General features: G+C 34.7%; 2 protein-coding genes across 2 annotated transcripts; both read left to right on the top strand.

Annotated features, from left to right (window-relative positions):
- The first annotated feature begins 410 nt into the window (after window positions 1-410).
- On the top strand, window positions 411-11,828 carry LOC145641733 (mRNA-decapping enzyme subunit 2-like). The gene is made up of 8 exons (XM_081692665.1): window positions 411-538; window positions 1,208-1,359; window positions 1,656-1,783; window positions 4,760-4,855; window positions 7,752-7,904; window positions 8,684-8,787; window positions 8,871-8,938; window positions 11,354-11,828. The coding sequence occupies exons 1-8, from the start codon at window positions 459-461 to the stop codon at window positions 11,536-11,538; spliced, it is 966 nt and encodes a 321-aa protein (XP_081548791.1). The 5' UTR covers window positions 411-458; the 3' UTR covers window positions 11,539-11,828.
- Window positions 11,829-13,379: 1,551 nt separating this feature from the next.
- LOC145555861 (GCN5-related N-acetyltransferase 4, chloroplastic-like) lies at window positions 13,380-20,747 on the top strand. The gene is made up of 3 exons (XM_081617577.1): window positions 13,380-13,675; window positions 14,748-15,141; window positions 20,253-20,747. The coding sequence occupies exons 1-3, from the start codon at window positions 13,489-13,491 to the stop codon at window positions 20,542-20,544; spliced, it is 873 nt and encodes a 290-aa protein (XP_081473703.1). The 5' UTR covers window positions 13,380-13,488; the 3' UTR covers window positions 20,545-20,747.
- The last annotated feature ends 2,147 nt before the right edge of the window (window positions 20,748-22,894 follow it).

The raw sequence follows: 22,894 nt of genomic DNA, 5'->3' as shown, positions 1-22,894 counted from the left end.
GGAAAAAGGAGAAAGTGATTTTGTTAAAAAAAATACTTAATAAATTAGTAAACCGCTACTTGAAGTGGCGATTTTTAGTAACACACCACTACTTCAAGTAGCGGTTTTTAGTAGTACACCGCTACTTGAAGTAGTGGTTTTTAGTAGCACACCGATACTTGAAGTAGCGGTTTTCTAATGAACTCATTTAAAAAAAAATGCCCACTGAACCGATGATGTGGACGGTATGGTGGGAATTAAAAAACGATTAAATGTAATTTGAAAATTAGATAATTTCCCAACATTATTTAGGAAAAGAACTCTCAATTAAACCCGATCCAACTTTAAAAAAAAAAAATCCAATTCCATTTAAAATTACCCAATAACATCCCATAAATAAGCATCGAGCCCCTTGTTCCTCCTTCCTCGGGGATCAATTGATCAGCGACACACACAGACAGTCTCGGAGCGACGGAGTGATGTCAGGGCTTCACAGATCTTCTAGCGCTCCATTGAAGAACGGCCTTCCTCCTCAAGAACTCCTCGATGATCTCTGCAGGTTTCCATCTTCTCTCTCCTCTTTTTCGCCATTTTTACCACCTTTAATTCTCTCTATTCTACTCAACTCAACTTGCATTGTCAATTTAATTTTTAATTTTTTGCTCTCAATTTCAGCTAATTTGTTAATTTAATTGATTTAAGTTAATTTTCTGCTTATGATGTTTAAATTCGAGCCTCTACAGCTTTCTCGACACTTTGTATAACAATAATTTTTTTGTCCTTCAATTTTATTTTATTCTTCAATTTTTTTTTTGTTTGTATTGTGTTTGAGTTTGATTTGGGTAAGTCATCTTAAACCCTGTAAGATGATGAGAAAATGTTGATGTTGATCTACTTAATTTTGCTACTTTGTAATTCCTAATTACCTATGTGTTACAAGTAGAAGATCTAAATTGATGTATAGGCGCCACGGTTTAGTAATATATCTTAAGCTCACTCTATCTAGATAAATTGTCACGTTACTAGTTCAAATTACAGTATGAATAAGAGTAACAGTTCCGGACATAACAAAAAATTCTCCTTGGGTGTCATAGTATTTCATGCTTAATTTGGGGGATTCCTATTATGCACAAATTATGCTTCTGTTTGACCATGATCAGATGACTTTAGATATTTGTGCTGCTCTAACGCCTTATTTCTCCTGTTATATTGTTTTGAAATTGTGCAGCCGCTTTGTCTTGAATGTTCCTAAGGAAGACCAACAATCTTTTGAGAGAATCCTATTTCTGGTCGAGTATGCACATTGGTTTTATGAAGATAATACAGTGGAGAAGAATCCATCGTTGAAATCATTTACTCTCAAAGAATTTACGTCTTTAAGTATCCTTTAATCATTCATATTTCATTTTCATTGGGCGAATATCCCTTTTCCTGTTTTTCTTTTTCAAAGTTGCGCATGAATGCATATCTTGAACTTGCTTCCTTACGTGTGAAGAACGATTGTAAAATTTACATTTGAGATTGTGTGTGTGTGTGTGTGGGGGGGGGGGGGGGGTTGGGTTGGGGTTATGACTTGTGTTTGATCTAAGTTGGTTAAATTGATGGTCTAGTTTTGACATTTACTGCAAATTTTGTACTTAATGATTAAACACTTGTTTTACCTTCAATCCTTCTAGTGTTTAATAGTTGTGAGGTCTTGAAACCCTATGTTCCTCATATTGATGATATATTCAAGGACTTCACTTCCTACAAGGTTCGGGTTCCCGTCACTGGAGCAATCATTTTGGACAAAGCATACGAAAGGGTAATGTCCATGAATTTTCATCTACTCTCTTTGTTTTACTTCTTGATATTTTGTCTTTACATTGTCGTATACTCGTATGGGAAGCTGAAAACAGCTGTTACCTTGTGCTAGCACTTTTATTGGACGTATTGTGTTGGTAAGGCTTTGAGGTTTAGTGGAATCATAGACATTCGTTACCCGAATTATAGACATTTGTGAAATGTGGAAATAAAAAACTAAAAGGAATAGTTTTTTAATTTTATTTATTTGTCTGGTTTTCTTTTGCATAAGTTTCAATTCAATATTATACTCGTAATAATAGTATCTCTATGTACACATTTAAAAAAAAAAGTTAAAATTATTAATTAAGATGAAACTAGCTAATTCCATTTGCAATAGAATCTCTCCAGATTCCAAGTGGGACAAATAAAATTAGCATGGAACGCTATTCAATTCCTCTTTCTCTCATGCATTTTCAAACCTTAATAAGAATGCCATTAGGCCATCTACTTTCTTCAATCCCATCTTCTTTAACGTCATTTTGATTTCTCCCTTTTGAATCCTTCACATAAACTCCCGATAAACCATATCATGAGAAGTATTTGTATCACTAATATGTTAGGTTCGATCTCCATTGAATAGGTTATCAAAGTAAGGTCTCCATCTATCTTTTATCTCCTTGTCTCCAGCATGAACTTTTTGGTCGATATCCTTCACACACTTGACCTTTGCTCTCGCAACTCATCCCAAACATTTTACATCATTCTTGTTTGTTCTTTATCGCTGTAGCACTTCTTCATTCCACAAAGATGTGTCCTAACTTGATGGCATGCTTCCATTTTATTCTCCCAAGATTTCTTTTGCCATTTCATTTATGCCATGCTCCATTTTACTCCACATTGAATCCACATCCAAGTTAGTGCTAGTGGAATAAATTCTTGCATCGTCTATCTTTCCTACAAATTTTAGTTGGTTTTACCGTCAAAGTTTGCATCACTTAATTGTAGGCTCCACTTGCGGTCTCTGTCTTTTACACGTCCGCGACCTCGAAAATTGAGCACCAGTAGTCTAGGGATCACCTTGTCAACGTAACTCTTCCTCGGTGCATCCCTTACTACAAAGAAATTAGTTTAACATGCAGTACCCCACTTATAATTCACTAGGTGAGACCCAGAAAGCGCAGAGGAGGATATCAAGTTGTTCGTCCAGGATATTAGATCTGAAGCTGGTAGGAGAGACTATGTAGTATGCTTAAAGCTAGATAGAACAAATGTGGGTCTAGCACATAACATTGCTGTTAGAACCAGAATAATTGGATAGTGGGGTGTCCCACATTCTCAGTCCGTCTAAAAAAAAAAAAAAAAAGTCACTAGGTGAGACCGTGAGAGATCCTTTTCACAAACCAAGTGTTCATGATACTCAAGTCATATGTCAATGCAAAATCCAAGATTTTTATTTCTAACTTCATTCCTGTTTTCATAACCAAAACCTCCATGAATACTATCAAAGCCACCCCTCCTATTGCCCACATGTCCATTGAGATCACCACCAAATGACCTATTCCACACATTTGGGACTTGTTGCACCACTTCTTTGAAGTCTTCCCATAATTTTTGTCTTATAGAGGCATCCAATCTTACTAGTGGTGCATAAGCACTTGTAGTTACGACCTCATCACATATCAATCTATCATATGCTTAACACTCACAATTCGATCACTCTTCTAGACACTTCCATCACATCATCAACATATTTTCAATTAATGAGGATACCTACTCCATTCAAAGCTTACAACGCATGGAGCTACTTCCTTTGTCTTTGTCCAACCCACTTTCTTTTAGGCACATTATGTTAATTCTCCTCCTCTTCATTACCTCTACTAACTCAACCAATCTCCTGATCAAACAATAGACTTTCCAAGTCCCAAAACGCATCCTATTACCCATACTATCTCCATGGACTAGCTTCTTTATACTCATTTGTTGTCATGTAGGAACTCCTTGCATACTTAACACCACCCTTGGGAGCTGGGATGGTGTGTCGCTTGTGGGTGATGACCTAACAACTCTTGCATATTTTTCATTAGACCCTCTGCAGCTCGTTGTTGACTAGGGAACGCCTCCACGATATCCAAATTTCAATTCATGTCCGTAAGATGTGTACGTTGACGCCACAGACCTACCACAACTCTCCTCTTTTTTCCGGGCTTGAGACCGGCAGTGAATAATGGCATTCACTAGTTAAAATTATAAAATGAAGATTCTATACAGACTGAAAACTTATAACTTCTATATTAGTTAAAATTATAAAATGAAGATTCTATACACAACTGATAAATGGTGGTAATATCTTCATTGTGTTAACATTTTTTTTTATTGAAGTGGTTTTTGTTGGCTATTATATGCGTATACTTATTTTGAGATATGGAGCATCTGTAATGCCTTAGGCTTATGGGAAGGGGTTTATAGGTAGGTCAATTAACTAGAATGTTGAGGGGGAAGAAAAGAAAGGTAGTTGCTCCACCCCATATACCTGAAGCATTGCATGATCATATAAATGATATAATGTATAGAAACAAACCTGATCTTCCTACATATTCTTATCTAACTGTTTCTTGTATAGACCTTCTTTAGCTATTATGCTCACCGGTCGCCATCCCTTCGGGAGACTTCTGTTTAGGATTTTGATCTGAATATTCTTTTTCATTGATTTTCTTTTTGCATTTTTATTCTCTTTTCTTCTATTTTGAGTTGATTTATATTTAGAATCTTTGAGCTCTAAGTTACTAATCATGTTTTTTGTGTAATGCCAAAAACTAGGTAAAATATTATCAATAAATAGTGTGGTGATTGATTTAAGCCACACCAAAACTTTGTTAATCGATATTGCCTTTTGCGTATTAGATTTATCGTGCACTCAGTTCTATCCCTTTTACAAATATGGTATTCATATGCTACGTAGATATTATTGGTTTAAAGGACATTTTATTTTTTGCAGTGCTTGCTGGTTAAAGGGTGGAAAGGAACTAGCTGGAGTTTTCCACGTGGTAAAAAGAACAAGGATGAGGAAGATCATGCATGTGCCATCAGAGAAGTACAATTTTTTTTTTCCTTAGCATCTCTCTCTCTCTCTTCAATCGTGCCTTTAATGTGGATAATTCTAAAAAATTATGCTGTTGTATGTTTGTTGATTATATAGTGTCCATTATATTTATGAGACGGGTTTTGTAAGTAATCTTCATTTTGGAAAGGATTAGAACTTGCTAATATTTAGAAAACAATTCTATGATTTGTGTGAAAGATTTACTATGCGACATTTATCATAGGCTGTTGTGTACCACAGGGTCTCTAGAATCTATTATTAAGGACATTATGCATGTTGATTATTTAGAAACTGATATTTGATGAAACACTTGACTCATATTTTAGTGACTCTAAATGTTAATCTCTAATTTCACGACAAAACAACACGATTGAGCTAAAAAGTATTTTCAAGTCTTATTTGTAAATTTTGTTTATTACACTTAATTAGAATGTTAAGTAAGGCTCCATATTATCTAACTTATTTTGTTTGAACTTATCTCAAGCTATTTGAACTTATATTACTCGAACTTGTATTATTTAAACTTATGGCAGTAACAGTATTTTGTGAGCGTCTTTGAACTTAATTTGACAAGGGAAGAGGAAAAAAAAAAAAAAAAAAAAACTAAAACAGCTTGTCTAAACTTATTTGAACTTATTTTTTCTGAACTTATTTGTATCAGTAACGTATATATATGAACTGATCTAAAAACATTTTTGTGTGAATTAAGTCAAAATACATTGAACAGAGTGGGGTTTTAGACTCTTCCAACTTCTCAAATACATTGTCACAATCTTAAGGTGCTGTATTTGTAACTCTGTGACCACCAGTTCCACCACTACGATGTTGATAATGACACCAGTTTATTTATATTTTCCTATGCTGCCTTTTGATTAAACATTACTTGCACCACTTACTTTGTGATTCTTTAGATATCCGTTGTTTAGTGACCACAATTGTTTATTACTTGATGTGGTGGCTTCACATAATCGTATCATGGATGTAGTTCTGTTGTTGTGACTCAATAATGCTTTTATGTCCTCAAACATCCTTTCTTAGGTTTTTCTCCTCTCCTTAACTGGTAGTTAGCTGCTTGTATCTATATTTTATTCTGAACATGGTACAATGCAAAATAAAAGTAATTTATCTATATTATAGACCATATTAACATAACTAGAGCCACCGCTCTTCAGTATGGAATGAGGTAGCGTCCGGAAACTTCTCATGTGAAGCAATTGATACAAGCTCTGTGTTTTTTTAACCCTTCCTCATTGTATGGTCTTTTATTCACGGATACGTTCCTCATGGACTTCATGGCCATTGGAAGCTAAAATCTTGTTCCAAGAAGTTTTTTCATTCTCTAAGGTGTCCTTTGTTCTAGAAGGGGGAGTGTTTAGTGCGTAGAAAATCTCTTAGTTCCTGTTCTCTTCACTTTATTATTGTTTAATTGAAATTATTTTTACTGATATTCAATTATTTTTGTTGACATAAATTTTAGTGAATTGAAATTATTTTTATAGATTCTCTATTAGTTTGTTTGTTTGTTTGTTTTTTTTTCCTTTAAAGTTACTGATTTTTATTGAATAGAATTTTTTTTTACTAACTGAAATGAACTTATTTTTACTGCAGTGAAACTACTTTTACTGAAATGAATTTATTTTACTGAATATTAATTTTATAAAAGGTGAAGAGAGTTGGGCCTTATCCATACAAGTTTAAATTACTATTCTTTTAACTTTGGGAAGTCTTCATTAGGCACCACTTTCACAGGCTATATCGTGATCAATTGGCATTGAAAGGAAGTTGTTTTCCAATTGAAGTTTTCCTTTTTAATTTCAGCTCACTTGGATCTAGCTGTTGAAAGGAATGAGGGGGGATGAAGGGAAAAAAAAGGACAAGCCCTGATAGTGAGTTAGTGATTGGGTATCTTTCTTGAGGTCAAGGATAAAAGAGGTGATTTAACACATTTATGTTAATAGTATTCTGTTGTCAATCACGTTTTGGACGTCTGAGGAAGAGAACTCCATTCAAGTGAACTTTAGTGTAGCTTAGAGGCTTAGAGCTTCTCACTGCAATATTATGAGCTGATTACAAGCTTTAGTTGTGTATAGCAGGGGTAGAGAGGAAGACTATCAATATATGCATATCAGTGATCTCAAAAACCAATTTCCCATTTTGGTGTAATTTTCATCTGCATTTTCTGAAAAAGAAAATAGATATCATTATGTAATTTATCTCTTTCTTTCTTAGAATTGCTCATTGATAATTTGGTATTAACTCACTTTATAAGTATTTTTAGGGGGTGAATTGGAAAGGTGGGGAATCTGAAATAATAAAATGATAACAATTCATAGATTTTCTATATAACTTATGATTCCCAATTCATTAGCTAAGCTTTGGGGAGTGGGGGTGGTGGCAATGATCTTCCTCAGTCCTGAAAATGCTTTGTCCCTGCTTTTAATCCCAAGCACTCTCTTCTTGTAGTTGGAAAATATATTTATTAGCTGAGGGCAGTCCAGTAATTTGCTTACACTTGCCAATAATTGGCTAAGAGCAGTTACTTAGTAGCTGTGTGCCTCAAGCTTGTGGTTTCATCTACCTTTTACTTATCTATTATGAACAAGGAAATATTTTGTAAATTCGGGTTCTTCACATCTTGTTCTGTGACTTCTAAAAAAAATGACTTTGTGATGAATATTTGTTACCATTTGCTTAATTTTGTCTGCCATGGCTCTGATCCTGGTATATGAAAAATGGGGAACCAATAGTATAGAACATGGAAGTTAAAGCAGGATTTTCTGTTTGTGGGGTGGAGGGTGAAGAAAATGTGCTATCCTTTGTTTTTTTGTTTGACTCTTGGTTGTGTGGGTTTTGATTTATTGGATTATTGTTTCTATAATGACTACAGGTTTTGGAGGAAACAGGATTTGACGTCTCTGAACTTCTTGACAAAGATGAGTACCTTGAAGTAATATTTGGGCAGCAGCGGGTCCGCCTTTATATAATTGCTGGTGTTAGTGATGACACCTCCTTTGCTCCACAAACCAAAAAGGAGATTAGTGTAATTGTTTTCCTCCTTTTAAAATTCTTTTTGGAGATACTCTGTAATTTCTTTCATGATTTTGTAGTCATACTGCCCTCCAGTAAAGTGTCACATGTCCGTGACATGCTGGAATGTTGGAAATCCTAGTATCCCACTGGTACTTGAGATGAAACGAAGAATTCAGTTAACATAGGATACATTATACATTCATACAATCCTTATTCTGCAGAATAATATCACTGTACCTCCCCTCCCCCCCAGACCACTCACATCAACCTATATTTGCAGGAGTGTGGAAGAGTATATTTTTTCTGGAGTTGGCTGTTTTTGTACTTTAGGTTGTTTTGTATTTAGATTCTCTTTCTATCATACTATTGATTTTTGATGATTGGAATTTGAAATATTGCTATAAAATAATATCAAACCGAGAGTATAAACAAATTTTGATATCCAGCACGAGTTCCTTAATTTTTTCTTTCTCTCTTTTCCCCGGTTCCCCCTTTTTCTTTAAATACCTTTCTCTCCATTTTTGTTTAGTTTTATCTTTGGTTTCTCTTTGTTTAATCCATGCATGTGACCTTTTCATACTCTGAGATGGAATAAGCCTCCCCATATTCCATTTTAATCCCCTCGTGTGTGTAATTTTATATACTACGTATTAAAGTTACTTTGTCTAATAGTCATTCTTATTATATCACAGACCAGTCTTCCACAAGAACTACTCTTTCTTTAGTTTTAGGAAGTCTAATGTTTGCGGAGAATATTCATACCCTAACATTAATGTTTTCTGTGCTCAGGAAATTGCATGGCATAGACTAGATGATCTCCAACCTGCTAGTGATGAAGTTATATCACGTAGTGTCACAGGCCTTAAGCTTTACATGGTTACTCCATTTTTAAAGTGAGTTTATTTAACAGACCTTTTGTTTGTTCAGGTCTTTGTCATGTATGTCTTATGTCCCAGTGAGTTTTTGTACTTTTCAGATCATTAAAGACATGGATTGCAAAGCACGCGCCTGCAACTGTTTCAAAATCTGATGCTTCTCGCAGAGGTTTATCTTTATTTATTCTATATACGTAGTATTTATTTATATTATCCTTGGCTTTTCAATATCTATCAAACATATCCTTGTCGTTTGACCTGAAGACTTATGACTTGGAATTGAACACTAACCTAATAAGTAATAACCTTATGGTTAAAGTTGAAAAAGTTGAAATCACCCAAACTTCAAGTTTTTGCTATTTTGACTTGACATTCATTTTTCCTTGATTGATTTAATTGATTATGATATTGTATTCGAATTCCATGTACACTTTTTTCGTGAAACATGATATATTCCTGTATGAACCATTTTGTATGCGATTTGCAACAAATGTAATCTACTTCAAATGATTCAAGCCTTATTGCAAATTATATGCATACATAAACGATGGTGGAAAAAAAGAATGTGATTAGGTGACCCAAAATGACACGACCCAAATCCAATTCAAATGACCTATCTGCCACCTGCATTTTCTATGAACGATTGAAAAAATCTTATGCAGTGCACGCTCAGCTAGAGCATGTCCAGTGTGCTGAAAAGTTGTACTCCGTAGTTTGCAGAGAAAGAAAGGTCTGCTGCACCCCAAAATGGTCAGTATATTGATTTAACATTGGTTACCAGTGTTGGTATAAATATAACTTCAAGTGTTTGACACTTTGTCGCATCTAGTCTGGAGATAGGGACTCTTTAAATTGGACATCAGTCGGAAACATGATAAAGTTTTAAAGGACATTTTGCTCGTTTCATAATTTAATACTCCCTTTGTCCCCAAAACTTCGACTCTTTTGGCCTAATTTTAGTCCCAAAATAATCGACCCATTTGCATTAAAATACCCACCAATTTACAATAATATTTGTGTAAAATTAGCTTCCCCATATAAAATTTTGTTTTGTTTTGTTTTTTTTTTTTTTTTAATGTATATTTAATATTTTATCCCTCTACTTTTTTACAAACCCCATGTAAATTTAACTTTCCAATATGTTTTTATTTCTTTTTATTTAAATTTCTTAATAACCGCTAAATCAACCCAAAACGGTCGAAGTTTTGGGGACGGAGGGAATAGGAATTTACTTGGGGTGGCTTTTATGTAATTCTTACTAGGATTATTTCATTTCTTTAGTTGGTAATGTCATGTTACTTGCGAGTTATTGTTACCTTTCTTTCACTATCTTGAACATATTGTGCCACTTCACTTTGCAACTTAAAAGAAACAGAGGAAGTGTATGTCAAGCGAATGCGCAAGTGGATTTCACATGATTGAATAAATTAATGAAGGAAAATTTATATTTTGTTAAAAAAAAGCGTACACCCCAAAGAAGGGAGAACCTGAAGTGCCATAGTGGCAAAAGTATAATTGTATTGTCAATCTGTTTTTATTTATCAAAGGGACTGGGCTTTCAGTTTTATGTTCTTGTTTGCATTAGTTGGTTGGGTTGCTGATAAATGATAATAATTATTGAAAAGAAAATTAATATTTACTTATTAATTGTGTAATTATTAACATATTGAAGTATTTTACTAATAGTTACTCCCTCCGTCCCTTTATTAGATTCCTATTTCTAGCATTTATTCCTCACATAATAGAGAGAAGTAGGAATCTAATTAAGGGACAGAGGGAGTATTCAATACTAATTACAACCTAGTCATGCTATGGTAGCTCTGGTCATATTATGTTCAAAGTATGCTTCTTAAACTGAAGAAGTGCAATGTTAATGTAAAAAAAAAAAAAAATGCCGCGTTGGCTGTGATTTATTTCCATTACATTCAGGACAAGCTGCTCCCACAATTTTGCCTTCACTGGGGATCTGGTAATTGTTTTCTCTGTATATATCAGCCTATATGTATAAAACGGTTTTGGTGAGATGCACCAAAGATGTAGCTTGAGGCGCACAGCTTTTATTTTTTCAGTATTTTTTATCCGCTTTTTATTAAGTTCGCCTGACTTCAACAGGGCATACTGTATTTACCCTATCCCCTTGGTGCATCTTGATCCTTTCTTTACGTTGGTTTATTCACCAAGAATCACCTCTTATCATCATATCTGGCCTAAACTGACTCTTTACCATTATACATATATGAGGAATCACCCCTTTTTCCAATTTCAAGACTTTGGTAAAGTATACACTATTCTTTCTCATTATATTGCTGGAAAAATAGGAGGGGTTTCTGCTGACATTTATTAAAGCCTCATGGCACTGTCCAGCTGAATTTATGAAATATAACTGTAAAACGTGTTTTTGTTTGGATTCTTGGGGCACCTGTAATTGTTTAGTGTCGTGCTTTTTTCTCTTGCTTTCTGATTGCTTTTTAAAGCTCAGTTTGGATTATAGGTAGTAGGTGATCAATCATATGTGAAGTGTGCTTGTTGATGTTCCTGTTTGCCTCATGCTTTTTATCTGTATGACTTTGTTGATACATCACAGGACTTAGTGTTTGGAAGGCTAAAAATAACTCTGGGGGAAGCAGCTCAGCCATGGTTGAAATCCAGCCGCCTAAGATTGCACCTGATACTCATGTTACTGAAAAAGGCCCAGGCAAGACCCTTAGAAATTTTAATTTTGATACGTCATCAATCTTTCGAGCTATGGAATCAGGATTTTCTGCGTAAATGCTCTGCTTGATGCTAATTTCCAGAAGGCTGGCTCACAGTTTCTGCAACAATGATAATCAAGTTTAGTACTGCACATGAATTAGCCAAGGTAGTTCTGCTTCTGTACATTGTATTTGTCAGGAGTTTCAGGTTCTAGGTACTTGTACATTATGTACAGAATTCCTTCAAAGTAAAGGCCGCTGCTGCCCATTATGTTAATCCCTGCTTCTAGCTAAATGTCATTTTACCATGTGCCTTGAATATGTATAAGCTATTCATGGTAAATAGAATGGACTATTGTTCCTACTTATTCTACTCGAGTATTCCAGATTTTGTTATCCTTTAAAGGGCAAGACTACGATTAGAAACACAATGCTCAATTAGAGATAGTGGAGGTGCTACTAGGTAGAAGCATGAATCCTGATCACTGCTAAAGTGCTGAGTGACTCCGATGATACTAGATAGCAGTGTGAACAGCGTTCTGCTGCTTAATTTGAATTACAGAGTACTAACTACCAAGTGGTTGTCTTAAGAAATTTGCAATGTGATCAATATAAACTATCGAAGAAAAACAATTGATGGCAATTCTTACTTATTTTAAAATTGATGACAGATTTTAAGTTAATTAATATATCTATTTTAAGTTATGATGTAATGCTTGTTATCCGTTACAGGTTATGTGTAACGATTTGACATAAAGGAGAGAGGAAAAATGTTTGATTGTTGCATACAACGTGTAACGGAGGTAGTATATAAGATTTTTAGTTGTGGGTTTGGACTGGTTTGACCTTAAAGATAGAATGGGTATAAAAGTTTTTTTTTTTTTTTTTTTTTTTTTTGAAATACTATAAAAGGTTGTTTTATTGATTAATAATATTCGAAAACTGAATTATGAAAAACAAATTAGGCAAATGTTGGATTATTAGCATAAAATTTTCCAAAAAAAAATTAAAATGTGTCATCCTTTTATATTTTTCTTTTGTAATATTATATTATTGTGTAGTGAATGACAATATGAGTAACAAATTTAATAGCAAGAGAATTGAGTTACAAATTAAAAGTATATTAATGGTTAACCTATGAAACAAATGGTGGCATTGCTCGAGCTCAAATATTAGTATATACAAATTAATTCAGGTTGCAAGCCGTAGGTAGGACATACATGAGTTTTGTACTTTACAACTCGAATATATCAAAATCAATTTTTTTCATTGATATTTTTTTTTGACCCTTTTCCCTAAATAATGTTGGGAAATTATCTAATTTCCAAATTACAACTACTCTTTTTTTAATTCCCATTATACTGTCCACGTCAGCTAAGGAAAACAAACCGATTTTTTTTTTCTCGGTCCAACAACAAACCGCTACTTCAAGTAGCGGTTTTAATTTTGTAAACCGCTACTTCAAGTAGCGGTTTTCCTCAAAACACCGCGGTTTATGAAATTAAAACCGCTACTTCAAGTAGCGGTTTATGGGTTTGTTTTGTAAGTTTTTCTTTAAAAACAAAATATTTATAAATCAGTAATTAGTAAATACAAACCGCTACTTGAAGTAGCGGTTTTTAGTAGCACACCGCGGTTTTCTAATAAACCCGTTTTTTTTTAAAAATTCCCACTAAACCGGTGACGTGGACGGTATGGTGGGAATTAAAAAAAGAGTAGTTGTAATTTGGGAATTAGATAATTTCCCAACATTATTTAGGGAAAGTATGTTACGCAGTAGAACTTTTTTTAATGTCATTTTAGAATCGAACCTTTTTGCTCGGATCAAATCAAATCAGTAGAACTTATGGCATACGGTCAAATTACTAATTACCATCCCTAATTATCCCCAAGAAGAGGGACGGAGTGACGGACTAATCTTTGCCCATACAAATTGGCTAATTATTGGCCACTTGGCCAGTATAGGCGCTACTCTTTGCAGCCTCACCTCCGCTTTGTATCGCAAAACTCTCCGATTTAGGCGGAGATGCGGTCCATACCACTAGGCGGCGTCGGCATCACAGTAGCGCCGACTTCCAACGCTGCTTCCTGTAAATCTTCCATCTCTTCCACCTTCAACTCCACCAAACTTCGTCTTCCTTCTTCCTCCATTTCACCCCACTTCTCTCATCATTTCTTTCTTTCTTCGTCTTCTCCGCCTGCTAATTTCCCAGGTAAATATGTATATACTATATACTACATCCGTTTCAAATTATTTACAACGATGTGATATTAAGTGTGAGTAGAAAATGTCTAATTATTGCAAATAATTTAAAACCGAGGTAGTATTTTATTTTTAATAGTTTTTCAATCATGCTGATTTTTTGTTCAATTTTCCCATTCTTAACTTTCATTGATCATTGACTTGTGTTTTTATTATAGACATGTGATTAGCAATAATGGGTATCAATGGATTTCATAGAATTTTGGGTTAGTGAAATTGTAGCTCAAGTAATTTAGTATTCGTTAGGCCCTTTTTGGTTGAAGGTATTTGGCTAGAAATGAAACTATTTTGCCTATCTATTGAACAACTTGGCTTTTGCATTTGTGTTAGTTATTGCAAAACAAGCAATAATTCCACACTAGCTCAATGCAGTAAAGTTGGAGGGGGTGCCTAAGGTGCTTTCTATATGTGTGTGTTAATGCCTTTTAGATTAATCCCACATTCCTAGAAGACCAATTCTGAAAATTTATGTAGTCTTTACTAATACTAACTCTGTTTAAAAAAAGTTAACATTTTAACATTTGGCACCATTCATTTGCCTTAGTTTGACCATAATTTTCTACTAATGTATACAAGAAAATAATAATATGGCTAACTGGCCAAGACTACATCATATGAAATGCGCCGTAGACACTTGTAGATTGTGAGTCGATATTATTTTGGGTGGAAAGGCTAATTTACACAGTTACATAGCATCAGAAATGATCCTTGTAGATTGTAGAGTCAATATTGTTTTGGGTGGAAAGACTAACTTACGTAGCATCAGAAATGAGAATGGGTCTAATATCTTGCCCTATTCAATTATTATTGAGGGGTATGAAAAAAGTTAACTTATTATAATTATGATTTGTCAGTGTTGTCACAATTGTGTATATTGTTGAAAATATGTTAGTAGATTTATTGTAGGTAGTTGATGCATATAGTAATCTCCCTGTTTTATCGTTTCTAAAATTGCCTGCTTGGAGATGATAACTTGTAACTTAATTGCATGTTTACATTGGTGGTTGTGGTCTCTATTCTAGGAGCTTGCCAGGCTAGTCAAGTTGCAGACTTGTTTCCATCTGTCACACCTGAGGTAGTTGTTCGAGAAGCTAGATTGGATGACAGTTGGGAAGTGGTTGAAACACATTGTAGCTCCTTCTTCCCTGAATATTCCTTCCCTTTGGACTTTGTAATGAGGATTGATAGACTCATTGCAATGATTTTTGGATTTCCTGTTCCTCATGGTTGCAAAAGGACTTGCTTGGTCGCAGTTGTTGGTAGCTCTACAAACACCTTCTACATTGAAAGTGATGATCTCAAATTTGGTGGATTTGATGCGAAGTTCTCTCTGAATAAAGGTCATGTTGCGGGAATCTTAACTGTGGACACTGTTGCTGATTTCTTACCTAGAAAAGGATCTTTGAGGCAACGAAGGTGCGTTCTTTTTAACCTTTGGCTTTTGTGTTTGGATATGTGCATTTCATTAGTAGCATCTAATTTCTTTCCAACAAAACAGAAATTGGAAAATAGCATACTTAAATCTTAATTTTGTTGAGTGATTGTTTCGTGCACCAAACACAAATACCCAATACTTCAATATTCTTCCAATTACTATGTTTTTTATAAACCACTTTTGTACAAAACGCAAAAGAAAAGAGAGAATGATTGGATGTGTGCTAATTAATGGGCTTAATATTTGAATTAAGGATAGAAAAGAGAGAATTGTTGGATGTGTGCTCATGAATGGGCTTAATATATGAATTTCAAGGACTAACAATTAGGCCGTCATGAGTCAAGTGCGTATGTATTTCAATATAAATAGCTTAGGCGAATAATCTACATCCTGATTTCATAAAAGCACTCAAGTAAGTATATGTTTAACAAGAGCCAAGGCTATGTATAACATCTTGCATTGTTGCTTTGCATTAAGGTGTTCATATGCGTGCATGATGTATTTGATAATGGGTAATCATTTGCGCCTTATTTAGAACAATCAATCAATCAAAGCCTTAATCCCATAAGTGGGGTCCTTATTTAGAACAAGAACAATATAAATTTCACTTGTGGTGAGACTTAGGGCGACTAATATGTAGTAGAACACTCTTTGGAAAAACGGAATCAGATTAGGCTTTGAATTGCTTGATTCCCACACCATCTTATAGTTGTTTCAACTGTCATTTTGGATTGACATTTTGAATTCGGAATCTTTACATTACCTAGTAATCTAGTATGCTCTTGATGAGGCAATTGGCTTGGTGAAGAATATTTTACAATACTAACATTGGTTGGCTATGATTTTTAATTTGATATAAAATTTAGGCAATAAATATATAATGGAATGCTTAGAAGTCTACTATAAAATGGTATTGGTTTGATCCAAAAATAATTATTGCTAGAGAACTCATGGTCCATATAGTTTAAGAGTGCTTGTTTTCTGAAATCATGAATTATTTTTAAGTCTCTACTTTGTTTTTAAATATAAGGGCAAGATATGTTGAAGTTTCGGGGAGTTTGCGCCCATTAAGTATCTCTGTATCTTTCAGTTTTTTGTTCTTGAAAGTCGTATTATATACTTTCTCCGTTCTTTTTTAATCACAACATTAGGGATATCATACTTGCAAATGGACATTTTGAAATATTAATATCTTAAAGGAAAAATTGTCAAAAATATTATGAATTTTGGATAGTCTTCCAAAAATTAAACGACCTCTTAATTTCCCAAAATTATACGAACTTTGGGGATATCCGCTTTAAATAGTGCATGACCGGTTGGTAGCTTGCTTAATAGGTTAATTGTGACAAGTGGCACATTGTGATTGGTAGGATTTTTATTTATAATTTTTACATTTTTTTTATTAATAATTTGTCTGTAATTTTTTTTTTTTATTTTTTAAAAAAACAAAAAAAAAAACAAACATCCCTCTCATTGACCCGACCCCTCTCCTTGTGAGCCCCCTTCCCGGCCACCGCAACACCCTGGCCACCACTCGCCCAGGCACAACCAAGCCATCAACAACCTAGGCCACCACCATCTTATCTGCCCTTCTTCTCACCCAACCATCCGTAGACAACCACCACCTTCCTTCTTAAAAATAGTTGAGGGGAGGGGGAGTTTGGTTGGGGTGGTGGAAGGGGGCTGGTCAGGGGAGTTGGTCGATGGGGGGGAGTTGAGAGAGAAATTATAAGGTTGTAATGAGGTTATTTTATAATTTTTTTGTGTATCATGTTATTAATCAATTTTTTTTGAAGTGATATATAACATGGCCATTGAATTATATCAGTACAATGTTCTTGTAGAGCTAAAAGTTTATAAATCATATATCACTAGTGCTTTTTCAAGGCTTTTCCAATTTGACCTTAAGTGTTCATATAAGGATGGTTAAGGAACATCCTAGTTTCCACCATTTGTTGATTGTGCTATAGAGGCTTTTGAATTGGTAGAGTTTCTGAACTAGATTGATAAGAAATAGAGAGAATTTTGATGAGTAGTTTACTTTTACTAAATATGTCACTTCTTGTTCTAAAATCCTGCAGGTAACATATTAATTATCATGTAAGTTGTTGAGAATAAAAAATTTAATTTGGGTTTTTGCTTGGGTAATACCATAATGCATGGAAACAAACAAAGAAATATAATCTATGTGCGGGGGACCTTGAGGTTTTTCATTCATTTATTGGTAGTTTCAACAATCCATCCTTTGATGATTGTGATTCTTATTTGTTAAAAATATGAATGGGGAGAACATCATTTTTGACTTGGAAAGAGCCCTAGGTTTAATTCAGTTTTAACCAAAACAACTCATGAAATTTCTGCAAGACATTCTATGTCCTTTCTATTAGAAGTGGAGACATATTCTACTACTCATGCTAATCAAACATATTGGAAAGAGTGAGGAGTGTGTTAATTTCTCTATTAACTTTTGACATCATTGTAATCAATTGAAATACTAGTGCAGGTTAAGATGGTGAGTACTAGGACATTATTGTGTATAAAAACATTGCAGGTACTGTCAATGCTATCTAATAGGTGCAAAGGTTAAACTGATTTATATCTATGGAATATGCATGAAATCTGAAATTTTACAATTGGATAACAAAAGTTTCAATGATTTTTCTAGATATGGAATATAGCATGTCCTGAAATTTGTATATCTGAAGCATGCCTTTCCTTGGAATGGTGCTCCTTTTTGATAGACTGTTTGTCACATGTTGACATGTCTATGATTATGGGTAATTGGGTATAGTACTATAGTTAAAGGGGTGACTCCCAGGCTTCTGAAATTAGGTCTTAGGGGTTTGAATTTCGGAAGATGTAAAATAGCAAGCAGGACAAAGAGTTTAAAGAATAGTCCCCTTTGGCAGATGTGTGGGCATCAAGGAGGAAGCTGGATGAGAGGCATCTTCCAACTTCCTATATAAGGCACTGATAAAATTGTCTAGGTACTGTATCTTTCGTGAGTGTAATAAACAACCAACATCCCGTTAAACTTATGAAGAACATTCCATGTCAATACAAGTAATGGTAGTCCCTCGAGGCCCGGATTCCTAATTTTCTTCAAAAAGTTTCATTATTGGATATGGAGTACCATTTTAAAGGTTACTGATAGTGATATTGCTTGCTAATGGAAATTTGTGGGGAACAAAAAAAACACGTTTAGAGGTAGAGTTTCATTCACATGGTAATGAACATGAAATTTTGTAGTACAATTACAAAATAATTCATTACCATTCCCACAGTTTAGGACCAGTTATTAAACGTGTCGTAAGAGCTCATTGTCATCCTCTTACTTGGCTATGAAAGTATTCAACTGTCAGAATTTTATATATTTTTCGTATTTGATGTTTTGAACGTGAGCATTTAGAGAATAGATTACCAAGCTAAGCTTAGTATAGTGGAAAGAAGAGCACCTTTCAACCATGAGGTTGGATATTCAATGCCCACTAGTGAAATTTGGGGGATAGGATTCCTTTACTTTCCCCCTACTCCCAAATTGTTTAGCCTGCAAACCCAGGACGGGTTTAACTCGTGAGGGGTTCTGGGCCTTCAGGTTCTTTATCTTACCTTAAAAAAAAGGGTTTTTCTACATGGTACCCCCCAATTATTGCGTATTCTATATTGTGCCCTTTTAAATCCAAACTTCTACACGGTGCCCACAAGTTTAAGTAACTTTATCACTTTTAACCATTCATTAAGTTACTGTCAAACACTTTAAATTAACTACTAACTATGGTTAGCAATATATATTTTTTTTCCATTTATTTTATTAAAAACAAGGTTAATAAGATGTAATTATAACTTTATAAGATAATGTGGTTCTATTTCCCCAAATTCAAGATCTTCCACCATTGTCAGATTCTTCTTCTCCATAATAAACATTGATAAAATGAACTCTTTTTCTCTGAACTTTCTCAATCTTCTCATCACTAATTAAAATCCAAATTCTACAACAACGAATTAGCAAACAACCTCAACCAATTTCTAATCCGCAACCTTCCCCATTAAAACCCAAAAATCCCTCTCCCGTAAAACCGTCCAATTCAGCCCCAATATTCACCGTATTGTCATTCTCCGATGTCAAATCGACTCAAATGTAATTGCAAGACACCAAAACATGCTAAATTGAAGGTGTCTTCTACGAATCACAATTTCAAGAAGGGGTGAATAGCAATCCGTCATTATTTTGCTGGTTATTTTACGTGAAAGTGAATTAAGGATGAGTTAGCTTTGATTGTAGTAAGTTAAAGGATGATTAGCTTTGTTTGTTTTGTAGGTGGATTTGTGTGAACATCATCAATGAAAATTCAAATTTGTGCCAATTCTTTCTCTGTCATTTTGGTTTTCTTTGCCTAGATTATTTTACAATTCTTTCTGTCAAATTTGTGAACATCATCAATGAGTGTGAGAGGTTTGATCAGAATGGGGTTTTATTTATGTATTTTATGTCATTTAAATTTAAGTAGTAATTAACTAAGGTGGGTGGTTAACTTAACCATAAGTTAATTACAGTTAACAAAACAACTTATGGAGGGCATATATAAAACAATACACAAAACTTGTGGGCACCGTGTAGAAGTTTGAATTTGGAAGGGCACAACATAGAAAACACAATAATTTGAGGGTACCATGTAGAAAAACCCTAAAAAAAAAAAAAGAGAGAGAGAGAAGAAAATAGGGGTTGGCCAAAAAAATTGTCTTCTTTTGTTGATATTATTCTCATTCATTCCTGTATGCACTTGATAACTTACACATGTACACTAATTAGAGTTAAAAGCATTTCGTGAACCAGCGGAGAACCCTATCAACAATAGTGCTGTTTTTTTTTTTTCTTCTTACTCTTAGTGGTCAATGATAACAACGATGTTAGATGAATTTGGGTCTAAATGTTAGTATAAATTTAAGCAGATACATCAGATTGTTCAATTTCGCATATAATGGCTTTTTTTTTTGTTTGAGTTATGAAGTTACTGAAGAAATTTCAGCTGTCATTAGTTTAAATTTACTCCCAGAATTTGGGAAGCTGTCTGATAATTTAGTGCTATGACAGGACCGGCATAGCATACATTTCAAATGTGGCGGTACGAGAGAAATTTCGACGCTTGGGGATAGCTAAAAGGCTCGTCGCCAAGGCTGAGGCTCAAGCCTGGAGCTGGGGCTGCCATGCTGTTGCACTTCATTGTGATTTGAACAACCCAGGGGCGACAAACTTGTACAAAAGTCAGGGTTTTAAATGTATAAAAGTTCCCGAGGGAGCGAATTGGCCCCAACCCAAGACCTCTCCGGATATCCAATTCAACTTCATGATGAAGCTTGTGAGAGCTCCAACAACCTCCTCATAAGTTGTGCTTGTGCATATTCAAAGAGATTTATATCAAAGAGGGGGGGAGGGGTAATTAGGAATCATTTCTTGTACAAAATTTGCCTCGCTTCTCATATTCGTCTGTACATGCCATGTCCTTGTACAAGGTGCGTTCCACCGGACATGGCTGCTGTCTGTATAATCAAAGCTAGATTATTATTAGTGTCACTTTTATTTTATTTTTTTTAAAAAAAAACTCTTAACAGACCACCATCCCACCGTATAAAAGTTGCTCAACAAGCCCAGTCATACTCGGAATCAACATTCGTGCACCAAACTTTCTACCCGACTACTGTAACATCTTTAACGCTTTTTAATGCAGGACATTGACATTGATAATGTTGAAATGAAAGTAAAAGGGTTGTAGAAAGTTGAAAAGTGTTATGAGACGAAGTAAGACTATGTTGTTAAATGCCCACTGTTTGACAAATGGATACACTCTCATTCAAGTGGTTGTTAACAAAGAGTGAAAAGGCATGTGTTTAATGTAAAAACTAGTGTGTACCTTAGGCGATGTCCCGGGTTGCTAATTTGTGTACTTCTTGCTTTAATTTAACAATTATGTTCAACTATCGTTTATGTAGTTAGTGTGTGTAGTGGTTCGGGCATTGCCTTGAATGCCACTTTGTTTTTACATCATATGTATTCTTTTGTTAATCTTGTTAAAAATAAATGTATTATATTACTTTATAAATGAAAGGAATATTATAATATTATGTGAAACTTAAAACATTAATAATAATTGGTGAAAGCATATTTTGTTTTGTTAAATGAAGTGGCTAGCTTACGTGACGAATATACTTTGGATGATGACGTGACGTTGTGATAGAGGCACACATACTTTGAAGAGTGCCACGTGGCACCATTCCTTTAAAAGGAACGCCTTTTAATATATAGTATAGATACACCTACCATGCGGATAAGTGATATGCTGCCACACGGACCATCAAGAGCTAACACGTGTCCTTTGCCTATGCACAAATGACCGAATCTGTAGGACTTTACACACTCTAAGAGGAATTATATAAATCATATTCATAAGGTTCTAATAACCAAGATCATGCATAACACATAAAGAACAAGTAATTATACCTTTGAAGCGTGATTCCACCTACAATCGAGCAAGAACAATGGGAGATAAAGAAAATCAAGCGTGATTCCTCTACTTGGTCCACGGGCACAGATTAAACCTCCACTAATGTTAGTTAGCCGTGATTGAACCTTACAATCAACCTTCTACAGAGAGGAGAGGAATGAACCAACCAAGAACCACCACCACAAACACCACACACCACATAGGGTGGCAGGCATTACGAAGGGGTGAGAGAGGAGGGTGTGCGTAAGAGTGAGAGAGAGAGAGCTTAGGGTTTTTAGGATTGGTTGCCTTGTTTCACAATCTACTGTATGTTAATTGTGACTTAAAGCAACCTTAGGCATGGATCTTATTTATAGATCATATCTCTAAATAAGAGTCCATGTTAAGTCCAAATACCTAACTCTAATCTAACTACTCTAGCCCAACTCCATTCATGGTATGTCATATCCTCATAAGGCCCAATAATGGGCCCCTAACTTGTTTAACCCAATACCCTTGTTGTGTGAACTCATAGGATCTATTCTAGTGGGCTTTGGAATGTTTGACTAGCCCAAAGATCATTTACCATAATCTAGCATTACACAATGACGACCCAAAAGAACGAACTTATTATATCCACAATAGAGATCCTTAATATATCTAGTAATTGCACTTATCGAAGACATAATTCCTTCAATATCCCACTTGTCTAAGACAAGTACGCAATATTCAAATTCCTTAAGCAATGTGTGTCGATTTGATAATATGGTTGCATCTTATGTCGTGATCATATTAATCTACAAATCTTTTCTTGAAATCTGAGTTAGAATTACAAAACAAATGATTACTACCCCATTTGAGCACAACCATGCATTTTCTGAATTCTCCCTCTTCAAGGGGCCGAGACACATTCCTAATTAAATAGGTATACTCAATCCAATTTTGTGGCAACCAAAGCTTCCACTCAACTTCTAAAATGACTGGGAAACATCCTTTATAATCTCCAGTTACGAGAAGACGTTTGAATGTACCACAGTCAAATCATTTATTGGATGGAATCAGTATTCCACTCATGTCAAAGGAATCCAATAATATATCTGGAAGCTCTATACTTGAACTTCAAAGTAGGTCTATAGTTCGATCATGCATCATTCATGCACATCCATGTGATTGACCGAGCTTCACTACACTCCTATAGCCCATGAAACTGCGCTATCCAATCAATCTTACATGCTAATCCATTTATTGAAATCAT

Source organism: Chenopodium album, chromosome 8 (assembly GCF_948465745.1).
Source record: "Chenopodium album chromosome 8, dcCheAlbu1.1, whole genome shotgun sequence".
Classification (NCBI taxonomy): domain Eukaryota; kingdom Viridiplantae; phylum Streptophyta; class Magnoliopsida; order Caryophyllales; family Amaranthaceae; genus Chenopodium; species Chenopodium album.
Note: the sequence above shows the minus strand (reverse complement) of the source record. Positions and strands in the feature narration are given on the sequence as shown.

Bases quoted from the DNA above. Each gene is read 5' to 3' on its own strand.
- LOC145641733 (XM_081692665.1), top strand. From the start codon at position 459: ATGTCAGGGCTTCACAGATCTTCTAGCGCTCCATTGAAGAACGGCCTT. The intron at 1,784-4,759 runs GTAATGTCCATG...TATTTTTTGCAG, and splicing joins TGGACAAAGCATACGAAAGG to TGCTTGCTGGTTAAAGGGTG. The intron at 4,856-7,751 runs GTACAATTTTTT...TAATGACTACAG, and splicing joins ATGCATGTGCCATCAGAGAA to GTTTTGGAGGAAACAGGATT.
- LOC145555861 (XM_081617577.1), top strand. From the start codon at position 13,489: ATGCGGTCCATACCACTAGGCGGCGTCGGCATCACAGTAGCGCCGACT. The intron at 13,676-14,747 runs GTAAATATGTAT...TCTCTATTCTAG, and splicing joins TCCGCCTGCTAATTTCCCAG to GAGCTTGCCAGGCTAGTCAA. The intron at 15,142-20,252 runs GTGCGTTCTTTT...GTGCTATGACAG, and splicing joins GGATCTTTGAGGCAACGAAG to GACCGGCATAGCATACATTT.